Source organism: Chlorocebus sabaeus, chromosome 10, assembly GCF_047675955.1.
Source record: "Chlorocebus sabaeus isolate Y175 chromosome 10, mChlSab1.0.hap1, whole genome shotgun sequence".
NCBI classification, from domain to species: Eukaryota; Metazoa; Chordata; class Mammalia; order Primates; family Cercopithecidae; genus Chlorocebus; species Chlorocebus sabaeus.
Genome location: NC_132913.1, coordinates 39,430,887 through 39,455,861, shown reverse-complemented (window position 1 = coordinate 39,455,861; position 24,975 = coordinate 39,430,887). Strand labels below are relative to the sequence as shown.

The window sequence follows — 24,975 nt, the reverse complement described above, 5'->3', positions numbered from 1 at the left end:
AAATTGCCTGCTCATTACTTTTATTATTCTATTGGGTTACTATTCCCAGCACTCGGTGGATTGCTTGATCTCAGGAGTTCGAGATCAGCCAAGGCCACATGATGAAACCCCATCTCTACAAAAAATACAAAAATTAGCTGAGCATGGTGGCGCATGCCTGTAGTCCGAGCTACTTGGGAGATTGAGGTGGGAGGATGGCTTGAGCTGGGGAGGTTGAGGCTACAGTGAGCCATGATTGCGCCACTGCATTCCAGCCTGGGTGACAGAGCCAGATCCTGTCTCTCAAACAAAACAAAACAAAAAAACGAAACCAAAAACCAACACCGAAAAATAAAATTGATTTTTAGAGTTCCAGATACATTTCCTACTAATCTTTAGTTGGGTATGTGTGTTGCAAATCTGTATTCTAGTTCTTTTTGTTTCTGGTGTCTTTTATTGTAAAGAAAATGTGAGTTTTCACTTAGTGATATTTGTCATTCTCCCTTAGTTTTATTTTTCTTAAGAAACGCTTTAGGGCTGAGTGTGGTGGCTCACACCTGTAACAAGGAAAAGAAACCCTTCTCCACCCTGAGGTTATACAGATCGTTTCATATTTTCTTCTGCAAGTTTTACTAAACTCTTGATTTTCACATTTAGGTCTTTGATCCACCAGGAATTATTTTTTGTATAAGGTCTGCAGAGGAATTGAATTGGATAATCAATTGACAATAGATAATAATCAGTTGTCTAATCACTATGGATTGAATTGTCTGTTCTTTCCCCACTGTTTTATAATTGTCTTAGCTATTTTGGGCATTTCAAATGGGTTATATGACAGATTGGTTAAAATCATTATACAAGGGAATTTCTTGTAGGTTTTTAGGATTTAAGAGAAAAGACATTAATTTTATTTTTGTTTCACATCAGTTGATATCGATAGTTTAAAAAATATTTTTATTCATTAATAATAACATTTAATAAGTTTATGTGTAATTTGAAAGTAAGTCAAGAAGAGAATGATTTTCTGCCAGTGAATATACAACATAATACTACAGCAGTGTGGTTAGGTGGATGTGTCTCTAGCATGGCTTTTGTTTAAATAAAGGACCTTAACCTGCATGTTAAGAATAGGCCTTGTGGCCGTGCGTGGTGGCTCACACCTGTAATCCCAACACTTTGGGAGGCCGAGGTGGGTGGATTGCAGGGTCAGGAGTTCAAGACCAGCCTGACCAACATGGTGAAACCCCGTCTCTACTAAAAATACAAAAATTAGCCGGACATGGTGGTGCACGCCTGTAATCCCAGCCACTCGGGAAGCTGAGGCAGGAAAATCACTTGAACCCGGGAGGCAGAGGTTGCAGTGAGCTGAGATCGTGCCACTGCACTCCAGCCTGGACGACAGAGCAAGACTCTGTCTCAAAAGGGAAAAAAAAAAAAAAAAAAGAATAAGTCTTGTTTATAAGTATGTAGGGTAGGATAGCAAACTCTAGTTACTTGACAAGTGATGGTTCTAACCATCTATTACCCAGGTATCAAAATGAAACTTAAGGATATATCATTTATCTCTTGTTATTTTCTTCCTCCTTGGTTGTCTTTTGTCCTTGAATCTGACCACTTTTCTTCTCCCCCTTCCTTGATTTTTCATTTTGTTTAAGTTAAAAAGTTTTTATTTTATTTTATTATTTTTTATTTTTTGAGACACAGCCTCACTCGGTCACCCAGGCTGAAGTGCAGTGGTACAGTCTCAGCTCACTGCAGCCTCTGCCTCCTGGGTTCAAGCAATTCTCCTACCTCAGCCTCCTGAGTAGCTGGGATTAGAAGCGCCCACCACCATGCCTGGCTAATTTTTTTGTTGTTGTATTTTTTCTAGAAATGGGGTTTCACCATGTGGTCCAGGCTGGTCTTGAGCTCCTGACCTCAAGTGATTCACCTACCTTGGCCTCCCAAAGTACTGGGATTATAGGAATGAGCCACCATGCCTGGCCTAAGTTACAAAGTTTTAAAAAGTGTTTTTGCTTACAGTCTTTTTCCTGTTATAAAAATAGCAGCTAATTGGCAATATTTGTCCAATACCATGGGTGAGAAGGATATTAGTTCCTGAGGCATTTTGGTATTGTTGAAACATTCTTTTCCCTCATCCTTTCTTTTTTAGGATTAAGTTTCACATTGACTTATTGGCATCTGCTGTCTTTTTTGGTGTAATAAGTGTTGCTCTCAGCTTTTAGACTTCCTTTAGTGTTATTTTCTTAATGGATCTGTGGCTGCTATGCTTAAAGGACAAGCACCTCTCTGTCCCTATAGCACCTTGTGGAACATTTGCAGTTCTTTACCATGGAGACCTGTTATGGCGATCTCTGTTCCATTCAGGGAGGCCTTTCTTTAGTTTTCTCCAGTTAAGGAATGTTAAAAATGAAGTATCTTGTGAAGTAGTTCCAGTTCTTACTGACTTTTAATGCAAGCTCAGAACTGTGTTTACTCTCATATTTTAAAAAAGCATGAGGGGAAATGATGAAGGATTAAAAATTTTTTATTATGTGCAGTCTCCCTCGTATTTAGTATCATTTTTAAATGATAGCATTCGGATGAAAAATTTTTTATGCAGTGAAATTTTTATTGTATCTGAAAACTCGCAGACTATTTTCTTGGTCGGTAAACATTCCCTTAGTAAGCACTTGCCTATTTTCATTTGCAATATGAGAATTGTAGTGACTCAGAATTTTACTTCTCATTCGTACTAAAAGTTTTTTTTTTATTCTTATCTGAAACAGCAGCTTTTACTTTCATTTGTCATGGGATGAATTATCTTAACCTTCTCTTCTAAAAAGAGATCTGCTTAAAGAAATCTAGCATGTGCAGTGTTTTGGTTTGTCCACAGCAGTACTAAGTCCTTGAGATGGAGGGTTGAAGGGGAAGAACTTTTTTTTTCCCAAACATTAATACCTTATTAGGTTCTGTTAAGTTATCTGATAATGAATAAACATTTGTATTTAATGTAGAGATTGAACCTAAGAAGGTCATTGTGGCAGATATCTGGGAATGGCCATTGTCCCCTGAAAATTATCTGAAGTGGCCACCTGCTTATAGGTGTTAAGAATAGGCTTTGTGTGTATGTATGTAGGGTAGGATATCAAACTCTGGTTACTTGACAACTATTGGTTCTAACTATTTATCACCCAGATATCAAAATAAAACTTAAGGATATATCATTTCTTTATCTCTTGTTATTTTTTTCTCCTTGGTTGTTTTCTGTCTCTGAATCTGACCACTTCTCTTCTTCCCCGCCTTGATTTTTCATTTTGTCGTATTATTACAATTTTATGTCAAAAATTTGTCAGTACATGATGATGTAGTTTTAAAATTTTTAGCCATTCTAGTGGGTATCTCATTATGGGCTTTGTCGTTGTTGTTGATTTTGAGACAGGGTCTTGCTCTGTCTTCCAAGCTGGAATGCAGTGGCATGATCTGGGCTCACTGCAACCTCTCCCTCCCAGGTTCAAGCAATTCTCCTACCTCCCGAGTAGCTGGGACTACAGATGTACACCACCATGTCTGGCTAGTTTTTGCATTTTCAGTTCTCCAGCTCCTGGCCTCCTGTGATCCGCTCGCCTTGACCTCCCAAAGTGCTGGAGTTACAGGCGGGAGCCACCATGCCCGGCCTTCATTGTAGTTTTAATATGCATTTACCTGATAACTCTTGATGTTGGGCACCTTTAAATATATTTATTTTGCTAAATGGATATTCTCTTTTTCAAAGTACTACTTGTTTAAGTATTTTGTCCATTTTTCTTTTCACATAATTTTCACAACTCTTTTAAGCACGGCAGCTATTTTAATCTCCATTTGACAAATGAGAACATGGATTTGAGTTTGAGTCAGAATGAAGGTGAACTACTCCAAAGCTTATAAGCTAGTAAGAAAGCTTCAGAGCTGGATGTAGGCAGGGCAGGTCCTTGTTGTTTAACTGGTGATGTGTGTCCCACCCCTGAAGCCTGACAGTACTCCACGGGTGCATACAGAGTGTGCATAATGGTCTTCTCGGTCTGCAGAGGTAATGTAATCATATGCCTGGCCTATTTGCTTTTGATTCTCTATCTGTAACTTTTTGGCATGCTAGTGGCTACCTTGGAGACTCTTTTTTTTTTTTTTTTTTGGAGACGGAGTCTCATTCTGTTGCCCAGGCTGGAGTGCAGTGGCGCTATTTTGGCTCACTGCAACCTCCATCTCCCGGGTTCAAGTGATTCTCCTGGCACAGCCTCCTGAGTAGTTGGGACTGCAGGTGCGTGCCACCCCACCCAGATAATTTTTTGTATATATATATATTTTTTAATAGAGATGGGGTTTCACCATGTTAGCCAGGCTCGTCTTGATCTCCTGACCTTGTGATCTGCCCGCCTCAGCCTCCCAAAGTGCCGAGATTACAGACATGAGCCACTGCACCCAGCCGACTCATTTTTCCTTTATCCCAGTCACTAGAAAATGTCTGGCACATTATGCTTCCTAATAGGCCTATTACAATGGAAATTATAACATGTATGCTTCTGCCCTGTCTCCTGAGTAAGGGTGTGTGTAAATGAGTGTGCTCATTTTGTGGAGTTAGTGGGACATGGTTCTCACCTAACAGGATTACAGAGGGTATTTTGGAAATATCAGCCAAGAAGAAAGTAAACTTGTAGGAAAATAAAGGCTGGCCCCAGGACTTGCCTTTTTAATAGATGGTTTAAAATATTAAAAGACAGTAAAAGGGAATTTTTATGTGTTTTTCCCCCTTCTTTTCCTCCTGGCTCCCCTTAGGCTCAATTCTCTTAATTCCTCCTAATCGCCCCAAAAATGTTGGTGGCGACATGAGAAATGAATAGAATGGCAATGACTGATCTATATTGCATCAGAGGAAGCAGCTCTTGAATATATTGTATTATTATATGGTTTAGTAAATGGAGTTAATCGGCTGGGCACAGTGGCTCACGCTTTTAATCCCAGCACTTTGGGAGGCCTGGGTGGGCAGATCACCTGAGGTTGGGAGTTCGAGACCAGCCTGACCAACGTGGAGAAACTCCACCCCTACTAAAAATACAAAATTAGCCCGGCATGGTGGTGCATGCCTGTAATCCCAGCTACTTGGGAGGCTGAGGCAGGAGAATCGCTTGAACTCGGGAGGCAGAGGTTTGCATTGAGCCGAGATTGTGCCATTGCACTCCAGCCTGGGCAACAAGAGCAAAACTGCATCTCAAAAAAAAAAAAAAAAAAAAAAAAAAAAAGTTAATCATGGCACTCTGCCTGATTCTTTGCTTATAAACGAGAGTTGAATTTGCACATTTCCTATTCAGTGTGTTTAAGATATGTATTATCAGGGGAACCCGCCCCTAATATTTCAATGTAGGTTCTTTCTAGTTTCCCTAAGTGTCAGCCGGTCTCAGAAAGAGAAAGAGTACAAAGAGAGGAATTTTACAGCTGGGCCGCCGGGGGTGACGTCACATATCGGTAGGTCTGTAATGCCCCACCTGAACTGCAAAACCAGCAAGTTTTTATTAAGGATTTCAAAAGGGGAGGTGGTGTATGAACAGGGAGTAGGTCACAAAGATCACATGCTTCTGAGGCCAGTAAAGATCACAAGGCAAAGGGCAAAATTGGAATTACTAATGAGGATCTGTGTTCAGCTGTGCACGTATTGTCTTAACATCTTAACAGAAAACAGGGTTCAAGAGCAGAGAACCAGTCTGACCAAAATTTACCAGGCTGGACTTTCCCAATCCTAGTAAGCCTGAGGATACTGCAGGAGACCAGGGTGTATTTCAGTCCTTATCTCAACCGCATAAGACAGATACTCCCAGAGCGGCCGTTTATAGACCTCCCCCCAGGAATGCACTTCTTTTCCTAGGGTCGTAATATTTAATATTGTTTGCTAGGAGAAGAATTGAGGAGTATCTCTCCTCCTTGCACATCTGTTTATAGACTCTCTGCAGGAAGAAAAATATGGCTCTTTTTGCCCCACCCCGCAGGCAGTCAGACCTTATGGTTATCTTCCCTTGTTCCCTAAAATTACTGTTATTCTGTTCTTTTTTAAGGTGCACTGATTTCATATTGTTCAAACACACGTTTTACAGTCAGATTTCATATTCTTAAAACACATGTTTTACAATCAATTTGTATAGTTAACACAATCATCACAGAGTCCTGAGGTGATGTACATTCTCAGCTTACGAAGATAACAGGATTAAGAGATTAACGACAGGCATAAGAAATTAATAAGAGTATTATTTGGGAACTGATAAATGTCCATGAAATCTCCACAACTTATATTCAGAGATTGCAGTAAAGACAGGCCTAAGAAATGATAAAAGTATTAATTTTGGGAACTGATAAATGTCCATGAAATCTTCACAATTTATGTTCCTCTGCCATGGCTCCAGCCAGTCCCTCCATTCAGGGTCCCTGACTTCCTGCAACAATGTATACATAGGGAAACAGAAAAACTAACTATGTTAATTTGGCAATTTTGAACAAAAATTGCTCTCAAGAGGCAGTTTAATATAGTGATTTGAACCTGGAGCACACACTCTGAGCCAGATGGCACAAATTGAAATCTCTATTTTATTGCTTACTAACTGTATAACCTTGTGCTAGTTATTTAATAATTTTCTGGACCAGGCACAGTGGCTCATGCCTGTAATCCCAGCACTTTGGGAGGCCAAGGCGGGCAGATCACCTGAGGTCAGGAGTTCGAGACCAGCCTGACCAACATGGCAAAACCTTGTCTCTACTAAAAATGCAAAAATTACCCAGCCACGGTGGCATGCACCTGTAGTTCCAGCTACTCGGGAGGCTGAGGCGGGAGAATTGCTTGAACCCGGAAGGCAGAGGTTGCAGTGAGCTGAGATCGTGCCACTCTACTCCAACCTGGGCGACAGAGTGAGACTGTATCTCAAATAATAATAATAAGAAGAATAATTTTCTGTATCTCAGCTTTCCCATTTATATAGTTTTTATTTTTATTTATTTATTTTACATGCAAGGTTGTAAAATAACCCAGCCCAGGCTGGAGTACAGTGGCACAATCGTAGCTCACTATAACCTCAAACTCCTGGGCTCACGCACTCTCCTGTTTCAGCCTTCTGAGTAGCTAGAACTACAAGTGTGCATCACTGTACCAGACTACTTTTTAAAATTTTTTTTGTTGTTGTTAGAGATGAGGGATCTCACTGTGTTGCCCAGGCTGGTCTTGAACTCCTGGACTCTCAAGTGATCCTCCTACCTTGGCCTCCCACAGTGCTGGGATTACAGGAGTGAACCACCAGTCCCCACTTATGAGGATCCTTCATTTGATTGAGGAGCAAGTGATTTAGCATATGTAAAATGCTCAGGAGTTATTGCTTAATTCCTATTATTGTTTTTAATTAAATTGTTAATTAATTGAGCGTGGTGGCTCAAGCCTGTAATCCCAGCACTTTGGGAGGCCGAGACAGGCGGATCACGAGGTCAGGAGATCGAGACCATCCTGGCTAACACAGTGAAACCCCGTCTCTACTAAAAAAATACAAAAAACTAGCCAGGCTTGGTGGCGAGCGCCTGTAGTCGCAGCTACTCGGGAGACTGAGACAGGAGAATGGCGTAAACCCGGGAGGTGGAGCTTGCAGTGAGCTGAGATCTGGCCACTGCACTCCAGCCTGGGCAACAGAGCAAGACTCCATCTCAAAAAAAAAAAAAAAATTGTATATATGTGTTTATATATATATATTTTTTATATATATATATTTTTGACTAGCTTTTCTCAGTTCTTATACTGCAATTTTAAGGTATAGAAACAATTGAGGGTTTTTCCTCCTATTAATAGATAAAAAGCAATTTTTTCCCCTAAGATTGCTATGGTGAGAATGTGTCCCCCACAATTTACGTGTTGGAAACAGTCCCCAATGTAACAGTGTTGGGGGATGGGGCCTTTTGGGAAGTGTTTAGGTCATGAGAGTACCTCTTTTATGAATGGATTAATGCTGCAATAAAAAGGGCTTACAGGAGTGGGTTCACTCTCCCTTGCCCTTCCACCTTCTGCCATGTGAGGACACAGTAAGAAGGCCCTGACCAGATGCCATTGCTTTGATCTTGGACTTTCCAGTCTCCAGAACTGTGAGAAATAAATTTCTGTTCTTTATGAACTACCCTGTTTCAGGTATTCTGTTAAATAGCAGTGTAAAACAGACTAAGACAAAGTTCTAAATTGCTTTAGTCATGTCCAAAGGTATTGATACATAGTGTCTTAATCATAATACATTTTTATGTTGCCTTCTGTTATACTTTAAATCATCCATGTCCTGATTGTTAGTTTCTACCTGATTGGGTATTACAAGTTGGTTCTTTTTTTTTTATTGAGACAGAGTCTCGCTCTGTTGCCCAGACTGGAGTACAGTTATGTAATCTTGGCTCACTGTAACCTCTACTTCCTAGGTTCAAGTGATTCTCCTGCCTCAGCCTCCTGAGTAGCTGGAACTACAGGCACCCACCACCACACCTGGCTAATTTTTTGTATTTTTAGTAGAGACAGGGCTTCACCATGTTGGCCGGGATGGTCTCGATCTCTTGACCTCATGATCCACCCCACTCATCCTCCCAAAGTGCTGGAATTGCAGGTGTGAGCCCCCCGCACCCAGCCCATTTAATGCATTTTTAAATTGAGATATTGTACTTTGCAGTTCAGACATTCCATTTTTATAGTTTTCATTTCTCTGCTGAGCATTCACCAATCTTTGCATTCTTGAAAATATATATAATTCTCTAAAGTTCTTTCTTGCTAAGTCTAACATTTGGGTTATGCTAACATCTGTTTTTATTGAGTAATCTTGATTTTGGGATACTTGTTTGCTTATTTAGTAATTTTTTGTATTACGGTGGACATTGTGATTATTCTTTGTAGGGAGGCTAAATTACATTGTCTTCCTCTAAATGGTGTTGAGTTTTGTCAGGTTGTAATATTATTGGGGGGATCTTTTAGGTTTTGACAGGCTTGGTTTTATTCCTTGGAGGGAGGCCTATTTTGGTTTTGAACTAAATTCTAGAGGACTTTTCCTCCTAAGGTGTGCCCGTTTTGGATTTTCAACTAAATGCATGAAGTGTTCTCTTGCTTTGTTTGGGCAGTGTTAATTAGCCTGCTTGGGCTGCCATAACAATACCATAGGCTAGGTAGCTTACGCAGCAGAAATTTATTTTCTCACAGTTCTGGGGCCTGCAAGTCCGAGATCAAAGTGCCAGCAGAGGTGCTGTCTGGTGAGAGTTCGCCTCTTGGGTTATATACAGCCCCCTTATTCCTGTGTCCTCATATGGCTTTTCCTTGCTGTGTGTACACAAAGAGTGCTAGCTCTCTGGTGTATCTTCTTAAAAGGACACTAATCTTTTTGGATCAGGGTCCCATCCTTTTGGCATCATTTAACAATAATTACTTCCTTAGAGGCCCCATCTGCAAATACAGCCACACTGGGGATTACAGCTTCAACATAAGAATTTTGGGAGGAACACAAACATTCCATGCATAATAGGGAGGATGACTCCCAGTGCTGCTTGACCTTTTAGCCCCATAGCAGGTAATCTCTGCTAGACCCCATAGAGACTCATCTCGAGTGTGTTTGTGTAGCCCAGCCCTTGGCCAAGGGCCTCTGGTTAATCACCGTGCTTAGAAACCTGGTCTCCGTCTCTCAGCTGCTCTTCTTGGGCTAGTCGTCCTCTACTTGGGCAAGTCTTCCTTGTGCTGGACAGGAAAGTATTCCAAGGCAGAAAGCTGAGGCCATCGTGAGGCTCACTACATATTTCCCTTCCCTCAAAGATCTGGGACCTGCTCTGCCTGCTATTCATTCCCTGAAAACAATTGCCTCATCGATTTTGGCCTGTTTTATAGTTGTTTTTGGTAAGATCGCAAGTCTGGTACCAGATATTCTATCATGTTTGGAAGCAGAAGACTAGTCATGAATTTTTATTTGCAAACATAATAGGAGGAGCTTTAAAGCTTTCTTGCAGGCATTCTTATTTCATGTAAATTTTTTTATTACTGATAGAGCCTATTTTATTAAAAGTTTTATGGGTAGAGCTAGATTGTTGTTAAAGCTGTACTTTGAACATAATGACTGTAAGTTGGGCGGAGCCTTTTTGTTCCTTGTAGGTAGGTATTGATGGAATTATTCTTTATAATATTGTTAGAATCTTTCTAAGCTATTTCATGTTGTATTTGAGGCTTTCTATATACAGTAATCGAAGCCTGGTGATGAAATGTTATGACTTACACCCGCCAAATGCTGGCAGTTTAGCATTTAGGCCCCAGGAGGGCTCTTTCAACTTTCTCCCTCGCTATGCGTTTGACACAGAATAATGTGATATAGGGCCCCAACATTGGGCAAAGTGACATGCTATAAAAGACTGGTTTCTTAATTATAATATTTAAGATTTTCCAGGGGTTTAAAATACTCCTAAGTGCGTAATTTAAATGTTATTTAGCTCACTTGAAAAACGAAGTCCTTTTTGGCAGGCCATTATGAAGTCTTCAGGTTTTATACTTTTTAAAAAGAGTAATTGTGAGGCTATATTTGTAGAGACTAAACTGTACTTGATAGAGTATTCAAATCAGGAATTTTCCATTTTCTGTGGAAATTAAATCGAATAAACAATAGTCTAATTAGATATTTTAAAAATTGTTGGGAGGCTTTAGAAGGCATCAGATAGGCTTCATATTTAATGTGTTACATGACCGGAATTGGAAAAATATCATGAAAAGTTGAATTCTAGCTGGACTAGGTAGGTTATTAGATGGTCTAAAATCAGACTCACCTGATTATGTGTGTGTCTTTGTAGTCATACACATTCATACTCGTAAAATTTGGTAATTGATGATGCTGGCTTCTCAGATCAATGAGGAAAGGATAGATTCTTAAATGGTAGAACTGACAAAAAATTTGTAAAAATATTTTTCTGTTCCTGCCTCACACCATGTGTGAGGTTCCAGATATACTAAATGAAGTTCTAGATACCCTAAAGATTTACATGTAAAAGGGGATTAATATACAGAAAAGAATGTGGGTAGATATTTAATCTTCAGGTAATTCAAACAGTATGCTAAATGACACTATAAAAAGAAAAATGGTAGATTCTGTTATAGCGAAAACTGCATCATAAACGAATAGGAAAGATTGGCATGAAGCTGTAAAATATATGATTTGCTTTTCAGACTCAGTATGTAAAGTTAGTCACCTGTCTAAGAAGCTCTTGAAGCATTGCCTTCCCCACTTACCCTGCCTCCTTGTTGAGACTCCCAAACATAGAGTTACTTCTCTCAGTAAATAAGAGGAGAACTAGAACTTCATAAGCCCACTAGTGCTATTACCTTTTGTTGCCATGTGGTGTTGCTATTGAAGTTTGATCTTATGTAGCCCCTTGAATATTTGTCTGCTCAGCAGTGAAGCTTTGGTTGGTCCAGAACTTTGCACACATCAGCCAAACCATGTCCACAGATCGGCATCAGAGTTAATGCCCTTTTAGTTCATGTCTCAAAAGCTCTGCTGTTGTTTGCCACTTTACACATTGTACCAGGCTAATGGAATGTGGAGGAGCAACCAACATCATTCATTCACTCATGAAACAAATATTGATGGAGCACCTACTTCGTGCCCTACATGCCGTTTATGTACTAAGAATAATAATAGTGAACAAAACAAACAAAAATTCGTGCTGTGATGGTTACATTCATCTGGGGGTGGAATGTGGTGAAAGGTTGTGACAAAGACAGATGCTAAACAAAAAAAATGCTATGAAATATCTTCAGAAAGGACTATGCACAAAATCCTGCCCTCCCAATTATTTTGTATTTCGTCTATGTGAGTCACCAATATGAATGATACCAGTAAGTATAACAAAGAAGACAGATTGAGTACTTAATGGATTTACAATCAGTTTGCTGATAGCTTCTCTCTAGCTTGTTTTGGAACTTTGTGGCTACTCTGTATATAATGGTACATTATGCAGCTACTAAAAATACTGGTATAGATGTGTATTTCTGAATGTGGACAGATGTTTATGAGTAGAAATGCATGTAAAGAAATGATACATTTAGTATGATCACAATATTAGTGGGGAATATTTTTTCTGTACCCCTATGGTTTTCTTTGTGAGAAGGGAGTTCCATTAGTGTCACCCTGAGCCTGCCCTTTGTTTTGTTTTGTGGAGACAGGGCTCACTCTGTTGTCCACGTTGGAGTGCAGTGGTGCGATCTTGTCTCACTGCAACCTCGACCTCCCGGGCTCAAGCCATCGTCCTACCTCAGCCTCCGAAGTAGCTGGGACTACAGGCGTATGCCATCAGGCCCAGCTAACTTTTTTGTGTTTTTTGTAGAGACAGGGTTTTACCGTGTTGCCCATGCTGGTGTTGAACTCCTGGGCTCAAGTGATCTGCCTGCCTTGGCCTCTCAAGTGCTGGGACGATAGGTGTGTGCTACCTCACCTGGCTTGCTCTTGCTTTTTTATTCACTTCATCTCTGGTGTGAGGACACCTGATTGGTAAGTTTGAGAATAACTGGCCTTACGTATGCCCTTCTGTGTAGGACTAGCTAGTCTTTCCACCACCACTGAGTGATTTTTCATTTTCTTTTCCGTGGAATAAGTTATGCAGAGGTTTACCCCTGCAGGGAGAGACCTTCTCCTCTTTAGTGCTAAGGCATGCCCACTTCTGGGGTTCACTACTAAATTCATTTGGCCAGTATATCTAAAGCTTCTGTTAGTAACAAAAGTGTTATTTTATTCTGTTTTGTTTCTCATCTTGTTCATAACTTAGCCAAGGAAGAAGTTGTCTGTTTTTGGGTGCTGTCTTTGTACACCTTATACTATTTAATTTTGCATTAGCTTTTATTATTTTTGCGTGTGTGTGTGTATATGTATGTGTGTGTATATATGTATATATAATGTCTGGAAGGATATACATCACAGTTTTAAAAGGGATTGGAAAAAGGTTTTTCCTTGTCTGTACTTCTGAATTCATGGAATTTATTAGATACGTAATTCAGAAATAGTTAAGCCTTGAAAACAATATAGTCTGCTCTGACTTTCCAAAGCAATAGTCTTTTTTGCGCAAGGGAAGAAGGTGAAAACCTGAGTAGGTATGTTTTACCTGCATAGTTTGGTGCCTGGATCTAGAACTTTCAGTAGACAAAAATATATTACTTTTCTAAAACCCTTGGTTTGTCATTTCATCACATGTCAAAACAGTTGCTTTCCATCCATAAGTGGTAGGCAATTTGCATGGCTTTTTAAAGCGAGTTCCAGCATTTAACTGAGGTTAACTGCATTGGTGTGTTTCTCTTTACTCACAAAGTATAGTTGTTTGCTAAGCCAGTTCATTTTTTGGCTTCTTTTGATTATTCCTTGCTGTTTAAAAAAAAAATTACTCTGGTTTCCTACCATCTTTCCTGATGATCACTGTGATATCACCTGTGGTGTGTGTGTGTGTATGTGTATGTGTGTATGTTTTGCTAGCTTATTCTATATTTGAAATTATAGAGTATATGTGATAAAGAGGAAAAGATATAAAATGATACAATGTTTCTAAAGTGGTATTTTTTGTATCTCCACCTCTCCATACTAGAAGAAAAAATTGTATTCCTTGATATTGAAATTTTTGTAAAAGTTAGTAAAAATGCTCCATAACTCAATCATTATATTCCAATCATGCTTTTTAACAGTTTAATTAATTTATTTTATTTCTCACAATGCACGTTAATTACTTGTCAGTTTTTACTTTGATCATATAATATTTCAGACCATAAAAAAGATACTGAAAATAAAATATTTTCTGGATACATACTGTACAACTTAATAAACCTTTATAAATACAATGAAGCCCCTGTCTTCTTTTGAACCACCCCCGAAGTTTGATGTTTTTCCTTCTCATGCATGTTAATACTTTTATGACCTGTGTATATATCCCTAAAGAATATAGTGTATTTTTTGGATGTTATGAAACTCCAGGTGAAACATTCACATATTGCTGGTGGGAATGTACCATAGTATAGTTCCCTTGGAAAACTGCCCATTCCTAAAAAAATTAAACATAGAGTTATATGACACAGCATTTCTACTCCTAGATATATGCTAAAGGAAAATGAAAACATGATGTCTACACAGGGACTTGTACATGAATGTTGATAGCATCAGTGCATTATTTATATTAGCCAAAAAGTGTTTTTTTGTTTTTTTGTCTTTTTTGAGATGGAATTTTGCTCTGTCGCCCAGGCTGGAGTGCAGTGGCACGAATTCTGCTCACTGCAAGCTCCGCGTCCCAGGTTCAGGCCATTCTCCTGCCTCAGCCTCCTGAGTAGCTGGGTCTACAGGCGCCCACCACCATGCCCGGCTAATCTTTTGTAATTTTAGTAGTGACGGAGTTTCACCATGTTAGCCAGGATGGTCTCGATCCCCTGACCTCGTGATCTGCCCAGCTCGGCCTCCCAAAGTGCCGTGAGCCACCGCTCCTGGCCCAAAAACGTTTTTAAAAATCCAAATGTTGACTGGCATGGTGGCTCAGACGTGTAATCTCAGCACTTTCGGAGGCTGAGGCGGGCAGATCACTTGAGCCCAGCAGTTTGAGACCAACCTGGGCAACATGGCGAAACCCCATCTCCACAAAAAATGCAAAACTTTAGTTGGGCATGATGGTGCACACCTGTGGTCCTAGCTACTCGGGAAGCCGAGGTGGGAGGATCACGTGAGCCCCAGGAGATCAAGGCTGCAGTGAGTCGTGATGACACCACTGCACACCAGCCTGGGCAACAGAGTGAGACCCTGTCTCAGTAAGCCAGCCAACCAGCCAACCAACCAGCCAGCCAACCCAGATGTTCATGAACTGGTGAATGGATAAATGTGGTATATCTATACAGTGGAATATTATTTAGCCATAAGAAGGAATGAAGTACTGATACATGCTACAACGTGGATGACCCTTGCAAACATTATGCCAAATAACAGAAGTCAGTCAGAAAAGAACATATATTGTATGGTTCTATTTATATAAAAAATCCAGAATAGGTAAATCTTTGGAGACAGAAAGTAGACAAGTGGTTGCCTGGGGCTGGGAGTATGTAGGGAGAATGAACAGTAATTGCCAGTGGCTATGGATTTCTCTTGGAAGTGATTAAATGTTCTCAAATTAGATACTGGTGTTAGTTGTACAACTCTATGAATATAGTCAAAACATTGAATTGTACATTTTAAATGTGTAAATTGTATTGATACGTGAATTATAGCAATAAAACTGTCTTAAAAAAACTCATGTAGCTGGGTGCGGTGGCTCACGCCTGTAATCCCAGCACTTTGGGAGGCCAAGGAGGGCAGATCACAAGGTCAGGAGTTTGAGACCAGCCTGGCCAATATGGTGACACCCCATCTCTACTAAAAATACAAAAATTAGCCGAGCATGATGGCGGGCACCTGTAGTCCCAGATACTTGGGAGGCTGAGGCAGGAGAATCGCTTGAACCTGGGAGGCAGAGGTTGCAGTCAGCTGAGATTGTGCCACTGCACTCCAGCCAGCCTGGGCAACAGAGTGGAGACTCTGTCTCAACAACAACAACAACAAAAAACAGAAAAAAGGAAGAAAAACAACTCATGTAAATATTATGAATAATTCTGCGGTTAGCTTTTTTGACTCAGCATTATAAGCCCAAGCAAATCATGTTTTGAGTTTCATAAATTTTTGTTAATTTTGTATCCCTCATTTCATATTCCGTTGTATGAATTTACTATATTAATCAGTTTTTCTTTTTGCTGTAAAAACAATGCTTCAGGCTGAGTGCAGTGGCCTGTAATCCCAACATTTGGGAGGCCAAGGAGGAAGATTCCTTGAGCCCAGGAGTTCAAGACCAACCTGGGCAACGTAGTGAGACCCCTTCTCTATTAAAAAAAATTTACAACACCAATGCTTTATTGGACAGTTTAGTACATATTTACTTGTATGGTATACTTTCTAATTTTTTTAAGAGATACGGTCTCTCCCTGTCACCCAGGCTGGAGTACAGTAGCGTGATAATGACTCACTGCGGCCTTGAATTCATAGGCAAAGCAGTCCTCCCATTTCAGCCTCCCAAGTAGCTAAGATTACAGGCATTTGCCACCATGCCTGGCTAATGTATAAAATTTATTTTTTGTAGAGACAGGGTCTCACTATATTGCCCAGGCTGGTCTCAAACTCCTGGCCTCAAACAATCCTCCTGCCTTGGCCACCCATGCATGGGATTACAGGCATGAGCCACCATGCCCAGTCCTGATGATACATTTTTAAAACTTTCTTCCAAATTAGAATTTTATGGGATTATTGATACTTAGTAATTTGTTTATTTAGAAGGCATTTAATTGCTTTACCTCAAGATACGTAGTTCATTTAATTATACAATTTAAAATTGAAGTTAATAGAAGTACTTTTGTCTTCTGAAGGTCATCTGTAGTATCTTCGGCAAGAGAAAAGGTAGGATTTCTTAAATGTTGGGCCTTTACTGGTATTTTAGTGTTATATGAAATGTGTCCTCATTGTTGTGTATGCTAATATATTTTATAGAAAAAGCCACGAATGAGTACAACACTACAGAAGATTGGAGTCTTATTATGGACATATGTGACAAAGTTGGAAGTACTCCTAATGGGTAAGATGTCCAGTCATGCTCAGTGAATGTCTAGGAACTTGATAACCAGTGTCTCTTTTTGTGATGTAACTTTGAGAGAACAATGAGACTTTATCACAGTTGACCCTTGAACAACACAGATTTAAACTGTGAGGGTCCGCTTATACATAGGTTTTCTTCCACCTCTGCCACCTCTTAAGACTGCAGGACCAACCCCTCTTCCTCCAACTCATGATTTCCTTAACAACATTTTTTTTTTCTCTAGCTTACCTTATTGTAAGAATACAGTATATTATGTATATACAAAATATATGTCCATCTACTGTTTATGCTATTGGTGAAGAGCTTCTGGTCAAGAGTAGGCTATTAGTTGGCTGGTTGCAGTGGCTCACGCCTGTAATCCCAGTACTTTGAGAGACTGAGGTGAGCAGATCACTTGAGGTCAGGAGTTTGAAACCAGCCTGGTCAATATGGTAAAACCTCATCTCTACTAAAAATACAAAACTTAGCTGAACATAATGGTGTGCACCTGTAATCCCAGCTACTTGGGAGGCTGAGACAGGAGGATCGCTTGAACCCAGGAGGCAGAGGTTGCAATGAACTGAGATGGCACCACTGCACTCCAGCCTGGGCGGCAGAGTGAGACTCTTGTCTCAAAAAAAAAAAAAGACTAAGCTATTAATAGTTAAGCTTTTGGGGAATCAAAAGTTATACACAGATTTTCGGCTGTGTGGGGTGTTGGTGCCCCTAACTTTCATGTACTTAAAGGGTCAGTTGTTGTACTTTTGGGACATAAAAGTTAAAAAAGCCCAGTTGCTGGATTTATGGGATTAACTTCATCCTGAAGGAACAAATGAAAAAGAGTTCAACTGAAAATCTACTTTAGTCACACACGTGATGAAAGCCTTGACACAATAGGGATACATGATAACAATGTTTAGGTGAGTTATTTAAGGAATTCTTCTAGGAGTTCTATATGTATGGGAACTTTTAAATAATAAAGTAGATAACACAATAGATAATATAACAAAAAAGTCTTTGAGTAATATACATATAAATATAATAGGCTAACAAGTGAAAAAAGTGAATATAAAAAGTGCTTTTGGGGAGATGTGGCAATTAGCTGAACTATATGTTAGAAATTTAGAAGAGTGATGAAAGTATTTGTTTTAACATGAAAACTTTTCATAGTACATTCACATGTTTATACTTTATATATCATGTTAGATTTTTTTCAAGATAAGATTTTGCTGTCTGAAAGCTACATCTGTCTTGAAGAAATGGAAAGGTCTGGTATACGTCTCTTGTGTTGACAGACCGTTTGTGAAGTGGTTTATCTCTTGATTTTGGAATACACAACATTTGCAACATGCTTTTTTTTAAAAGTTCTATGAGCCTATAAACAAAATATTGTGTAAAATCATTTTATAGATTTATTCCTTTAATAACATGAAATTTCCAGGATTTTAGTTTATTTTTATTTTATACTTACTTTATTTTATTTTGAGTCAGAGTCTCTCTCTGTCATCCAGGCTGGAGTACGGTGGCATGACACAGCTCACTGCAGCCTCCTGGGCTCAAACAATCCTCTTGCCTCAGCCTCCTGAGTAGCTAGCAGTACAGACACACTCCACCATGCCCAGCTAATTTTTAAATTTTTTATAGAGATGAGTTCTTTGTTGTCCAGGCTGGTCTCAAATTCCTGGGCTCAAGTGATCCTTCTGCCTTGGCTTCCCAAAGTGTTGGAATTACAGGCCTGAGCCATTAAATATAAAAGTATTTGGTAATAGAATAATACCTTAATGTTTGAATTACATTTATCAATAAATACTTAACTGTCTGTCTCTTTTTTATTTTTAGAGCGAAAGATTGCCTAAAAGCCATAATGAAAAGGGTAAATCATAAGGTTCCACATGTTGCTCTGCAGGCACTAACCGTGAGTACAAGTCGTGTTGTTATTTGAGGCAAATTTTAAATGTTTTTAATTGCAGTAAGTTAATATTTTAACATTTGTATATTAATTTTTATTTCAATTAATAGCTTCTTGGGGCTTGTGTGGCAAACTGTGGAAAGATATTTCATTTAGAAGTATGTTCCCGTGATTTTGCAACAGAAGTACGTGCTGTGATTAAAAATAAGGTAAATTTTAAAAACAGAAGAAATTTAAGTCATTAAAAAATACATAGATTGTGTATTGTTATAACTATATGTGGTATTACTAAAGTATTATAAATGAAGTCATTTTTAGATACATTGAAATGAAATAAACTATTCTGATATTTGATTTTTTAATTTGTAGCACCAAAAACTCTTCTCCCCAAAGTATATATACTGTAGATAAAAGCAAATCCTTTTTGAGGGCCAGTAAGTAGTCATTGCTTTAAGCATTTTACATATACTGTCTTGTTGAATGCTCTTAACTACCCTTGGAGCATTAGATTCTTGGAAATTAGATTCCCTTATCATTCTTATTTTATAAATGCAGAAACTGAGACTTAGAAGTAACTTGTCCAAGGTCATGCAGCTAGTAAGTGGAATAGCCAAGATTTACATCCAAGTTTCTCTGGTTCCCTTCTCCAAAACATGGAGGAAATAATCTCTGAATATAAAAGATTTGTTGTCATTATAGTAAGACTTAGGAATTGGTGTTAAAAACAGTCATTTTGTATGAAATAGCATGTAAATAGGCATCTATCAATTACTCAGCTAGGCTAGAAATTGCTGGACTTTTGTTGATGTTCATAAAATTAAAGAGAATTTTGATGGTAATTCTCCTTGTTAAATAATTTAAGTACTTATTTTAACCATAGATTTGTGTTCATTTCCCTTTCCTTTTCCTTAAAAGGCACATCCTAAAGTATGTGAAAAACTGAAATCTTTAATGGTGGAGTGGTCAGAAGAATTTCAGAAGGACCCTCAGTTTAGTCTAATATCTGCAACTATTAAATCTATGAAAGAGGAAGGAATTACTTTTCCTCCAGCAGGTTCTCAGGTGAGAGATTCATTCAGACCCATGGTTGACCCTGTAATATTTTGAAGGTATGTATATTATGTAAAGACTAGACAAGGTATGTCTAGGTTATCATTTTCCACCTCTACTTCCCAAATGACTCTCTAGCATAGTGCCTTCCTTATATTTAGTAGACATACTAGTTTTTGTGTATTTCTACCACATATCAGAACCTTGAGAAGTTAATCAGACAAAAATAGTATATTTAATGTTTCTCTAAGTCTGCAGTCATGTAAAAGGCATAGGTGTATGACATAGCCCTTATAGTCAAGAAATTTGTAGCAAATTTGAACGATAGCTTTATACATGTGAAAAATAACTAATTTAGATTGTAAGTGACAAACATAGGATGAGGGGAATAGACTGTATGCTGTCTGTCTTAATACTAAAGAGAGAAAGAAGTGACTACCGATTGGAATGGTGAAGAAGGTAAAGAGGTAGAATTTTGAAACTTGAATGTATTACTATTTTGTTAGAAGTGAAGAAGTCACACCAGGAGATAAGTGAAATGAACAAATTCATGGAATTGAGAGGCTCAAGACTTGTTTGTTGAAGAGTGAAAATGCCTAGAGTGAATGCTTTGCATATAAGATAGATGGAAATGTAAGACTAGAAATTTATTTGCTGGTAGAGGGGATAGCTTTAGTAGAACTGGGGTGTGGAGGCAGGGATGTTGACTCATGGAGTGGGCTGTTTTTTTAGGTCTAGGGGAGGAAAATACTATTCCTTGGGTTTTGCTCTCAGTACCTTATTCCCTGCCATTAATATTAGGATATGGGCTAGGGAAAGAGGACTATGAGAAGTACTATATTTTCTTTTCTTTTAGATCATAGATTAAAGAGAAAAAAAGATGCTTTTTTTTTTGGAGACGGAGTTTCACTCTTGTCCAGGCCGGAGTGCAGTGGCGCAACCTTGGCTCACTGCAATCTCTGTCTCCTGGGTTCAAGCAATTTTCATGCCTCTGCCTCTAGAGTAGCTGGGATTACAGGTGCCTCCTACCACCATGCCCGGCTAATATTTTGTATTTTTAGTAGAGATGGGGTTTCACCATGTTGGCCAGGCTGGTCTCGAACTTCTGACCTCAGGTGATCCACCTGCCTCGACCTCCCAAAGTGCTGGGATTACAGGCATGAGCCACACCAACTGAAAAAAGATTATAACTGACCAGACCTAAGAGTACAAGGTAGAGTTTTGAGATAAAAGTCTTATAAATAATAAAAAGGAAACATTTTCCTGTTCTGTCCTTTCTGCATATTTTTCTGAAAAATCTATGTAAAGAACTGGTTGATGGATCAGAGTCCTGGATACCTGTCTTACATGCCACTTATTAAATTCAAGCATGACCTTCCTTAGTTCTCTACTTTGCCTAGCAGACCACTGCCATCCAGCCACAGTAACTAGTAAAAGGACTTCACACATATTCCTAGAACTGCACCTCTTGTCTCTGTCCCCACTCCTCTCTCTTCAGTGGTGATCATGACTTCTTGCTGGCACTTCTCGTGTAGCTGTACTCCTGTAGCAGTAGAGCTCCTCTCACTAAGAGACCTTGAGATCAGGAATACAATCAGGAAAGAGTCATATTTTTTTATTATATTAATATTTAAGTACTTTCTGTATGCCAAGTTCTGTGTTAGATTTATGCAAAATCTAAGCCAGTTTGAGTCCTGTGTGAGTTGATAATGTTTTCTTGAAAAATCTGATGTTTTATTTTAGGATTTGAAAACAATTACTTAAAATTATTATAAAGAACTTCACTTTTAGATCAGTCATGGTGGCTCATGCCTGTAATCTTAGCACTTTGGGAGGCTGAGACAGGAGAATCACTTGAGGCTAAGAGTTGCAGATCAGCATGGGAAACATAGTGAGATCCTGGCTCTACAAAAAATAAAAATTAGCCAGATGTGGAGGTATATACTTGTAGTTCCAGCTTCCCAGGAGGCTGAGGTAAGAGGATCACTTGAGCCCAGGAGTTGGAAGTTTCAGTGAGCTATGACTGTGCCATGCACTCCAGCCTGGCTGACAGAGTGAGACCCTGTCTCAGAGAAGAACTTCACTTTTAAATGAAACTCAGTTATATCAGTAGTTTTTAAAATTTAGCATCTGCAAGTAATCATAGAGCTTGTGTTTTGTTTGAAGAGATAGTTGTGTTCATTTTACTCATACATTTACAGACTGTCTCAGCTGCCGCCAAGAATGGTACGTCATCGAACAAAAACAAAGAGGATGAAGACATAGCTAAAGGTAAATGATCAAGCACGTGTAATTTAGTGTTGCTTAAAATACCTTTGCCAGAACATTTTTTTAAATAAAAATGATAATAAAACTAGTATACTTTTATTTCTACCTCAAATCTAAAAACTAGTAGCGTCCAAAAAGAAGGAAAACAAATGACATGCTGCCAAATGAATTTAATTCATTATCTTTTTTCAATAATATATATTTGATGTGCTACCTTTGGAGAGATTACATTTCACCTTTTTTTTAATGCCAAAATTATGAGTCAAGCATATGGAAAGCTACCCATATTATAATGTCACAATCTGTTTGCTATAAAAATAATTGCTGCTGTATATGACAGACCGTGATAATAAGGAATGAGCAAAAACTTTATTTTAAAAATGTCACGGTTCCCTGCCCTGCCCCACCCTACCGAAAGATAACTGTAGCTTGTAACTAGACAAATAAAATGCTTGATTTATTCTTGTTAAATTTTACATTGCCATCTAATGTTTATCAAAATTAATTCCAGTTGCTTTGCATTTTAATTTTCAAAACTAGCTATTGAATTATCGCTGCAAGAACAGAAACAGCAACACACAGAAACAAAATCCTTATATCCATCTGCAGAAATTCAGTTAAATAATAAGGTTGCACGGAAAGTGAGAGCTTTATATGATTTTGAAGCTGTTGAGGACAATGAACTCACCTTTAAACATGGTGAAATAATTATTGTTTTGGATGACAGGTATGTTTTAAATCTTTATGGAAAGTTTTAAAGTGTAATGCCCTTCTTTTAGAATCCAGAGTATTCAGTTCTTTGACTTTTAGTGTATTTAAATAATAATAGAACATTTTCATACCTTATTTTTTTCTAAAATAAAAGGTAGATACTGTGAGCCTCCTCTTGTTATATTTGATAATTTATGTTTGTTATATTTGATAATTTATGTATTGGATGAAAGACGTATTAAATACTGCTGATGACCACAAGTGGGAAACGTAAATACTCAGTTACTTGCATATGTTTACGTTGGCAGTTGTGTGTACCGAAATTACTGGCAGAAAAACTTTAGGAAGAAATATAGCAATATACCCTTGATCAAAGCACCAAAAGCTAAACTTGGCTCCTCCCCATTTCTTAATCTACTACTGTACTCTTCTCAGAATTTTCCTGCCATTTAAAGCTGTCATAAAAAATAGATCTCTGTTGAGCTTAATACTGTTCTGTACTTTTAAAGGAAATTCATGGAACTTAGCAAGAGTGAGAAATAAGCTTGTTGCTGTGAACAGAGATTGCAGATGTATTTGGTATCCATTATAAATAACTTATTTATAACGCACTAGTCTAATATTTCTAGTATATTTTAAGATAAAGGGTAGATAAGTAATGGTTTTACTTTACTGTTGTAAATATTTATTGAGAAAATGTTATATAATCGACTATTTATAATTAATAACAAATGAGGACGCAGTTGTCTTCATAAAACCTAGAATAAAGTAAGGGAGTTAAAATTACAATATAGACAGTTGTATGGAAGGCAGAATGTGGTGAATACCATAAAAGAGGTGCTGTTGGAGCCCAGATAGCAGATTTATACTTGGTGCAAGCATCTGGCAAAGAAGGCTTATCCTAGGGTTCCATTTGAGTTGTGTTTCTTGATTGGTTTTGATAGGATAAAAAATTTTGCAAGAAATTGAGGATGGGAAAAGGAAGGTCTCTTAGACAATCAAGATAATACCATCTGCACTTAGAAAATCTTTTTTCCATGAAGAAAAAATAAAAAAAAAAAATAATCATTTGGAGTGGAACGCCATGATCCCTGAAGGAGAATAGATAGAAATGCAGATACTGCTCAACTTATATTAGCCTACAGTTGGGCAAAATCATGTAACACAAAACCTATTTATTATAATAAAGTATTGAATATCTCATGTGACTTATTGAATACTGTACTGAAAGTTAAAACCAGAATGGTTTATGGGTAGCTCAGTGTGTATCACTTTTGCACCATCGTAAGTCATGCCATCATGAGTTTGAGACTATCTGTAAAGGCGGAGAGACAGTGTGGGCTCTGAACACTGGCAGTCTAAAATGTCAGGCTTATAAGTGTCTTTTAGTTAGAGTACTTACAAAAGAGCTTATGTTTACTGTTTTGATATTCTTATACAACTATGAAGTTAAAGATATTTATAAAATAAAAACAAAATGGGTGGTTTTATCTAAGATTTTAATTTAGAGCATTACTTTATATAACAAAATTTTCTAAAATAAACTGCTGCTCACCAAACAATTTTCAATTAAGGTTTATCACCACAAAAAAGAACTTTTTAAATTGTAACTGCTAAAATAATTCAACATGAATATGATGGAATATGTAGGTCAATTGCTGTCATTTTGACAATAGTACACCACAATTTTATAGTTGCTGTAAGCATGCTTATGGGTAAAATATTGTCATTCTAGGTGATTGGTAATCGCTGGTAGACAAATGCAAACTTGCATGCTAAAGTTAAATGACAGTCTTCGGTTAAAAGGAGGTCATCCAGAAAATGACTCTACTCATTGTTTGTATACTTTTGTGGAATGTAAAGCGTAAAATTTTCACACACAGAAGTCCCTTGAAGTCCCTTGAAAACATATCATTCTTGGATCTCCATTTAAGAACCATTGAGCTGGCAGGGCATTGTGGCTCACACCTGTAATCCCAGCATTTTGGGAGGCTGAGGTGGGCCGATCATGAGGTCAGGAGTTCGAGACCACCTTGGCCAATATAGTGAAACCCCATCTCTATTAAAAATACAAAAATTAGCCGTGCATGGTAGCGTGCACACCTGTAGTCCCAGCTACTTGGGAGGCTGAGGCAGGAGAATCACTGGAACCTGGGAAGCAGAGGTTGCAGTGAGCCGAGATTATATCACTGCACTCCAGCCTGGATGACAGAGCGAGACTGTCTCAAAAACAAACAAAGAAAAACCATTGAGCTGATAGAAAAGGTGCACATTTCTTATTTTTTTATTTGAGACAGAGTCTCGCTCTGTCACCCAGGCTGGAGTGCAGTGGTGCCATTTCATCTCACTGCAACCCCCGCCTCCTATGTTCAAGTGATTCTTCTGCCTCAGCCTCTCCAGTGGCTGGGATT

General features: G+C 38.5%; 1 protein-coding gene across 3 annotated transcripts in view; it reads left to right on the top strand.

Annotated features, from left to right (window-relative positions):
- The window catches only part of STAM2 (signal transducing adaptor molecule 2), a 55,330-nt gene that overhangs the window by 6,086 nt on the left and 24,269 nt on the right, over window positions 1-24,975 (top strand). For 2 of the 3 annotated variants that reach the window (XM_007964972.3, XM_007964973.3), the window contains 6 exons: window positions 16,542-16,626; window positions 18,466-18,541; window positions 18,646-18,744; window positions 19,451-19,597; window positions 21,787-21,856; window positions 22,394-22,580. In XM_007964972.3, coding sequence (XP_007963163.1) covers window positions 16,542-16,626; window positions 18,466-18,541; window positions 18,646-18,744; window positions 19,451-19,597; window positions 21,787-21,856; window positions 22,394-22,580 — 664 coding nt within the window. Of the gene's footprint in view, window positions 1-16,420; window positions 16,452-16,541; window positions 16,627-18,465; window positions 18,542-18,645; window positions 18,745-19,450; window positions 19,598-21,786; window positions 21,857-22,393; window positions 22,581-24,975 lie in introns of all 3 variants that reach the window. The other variant, XM_073019682.1, reaches the window with a different exon arrangement.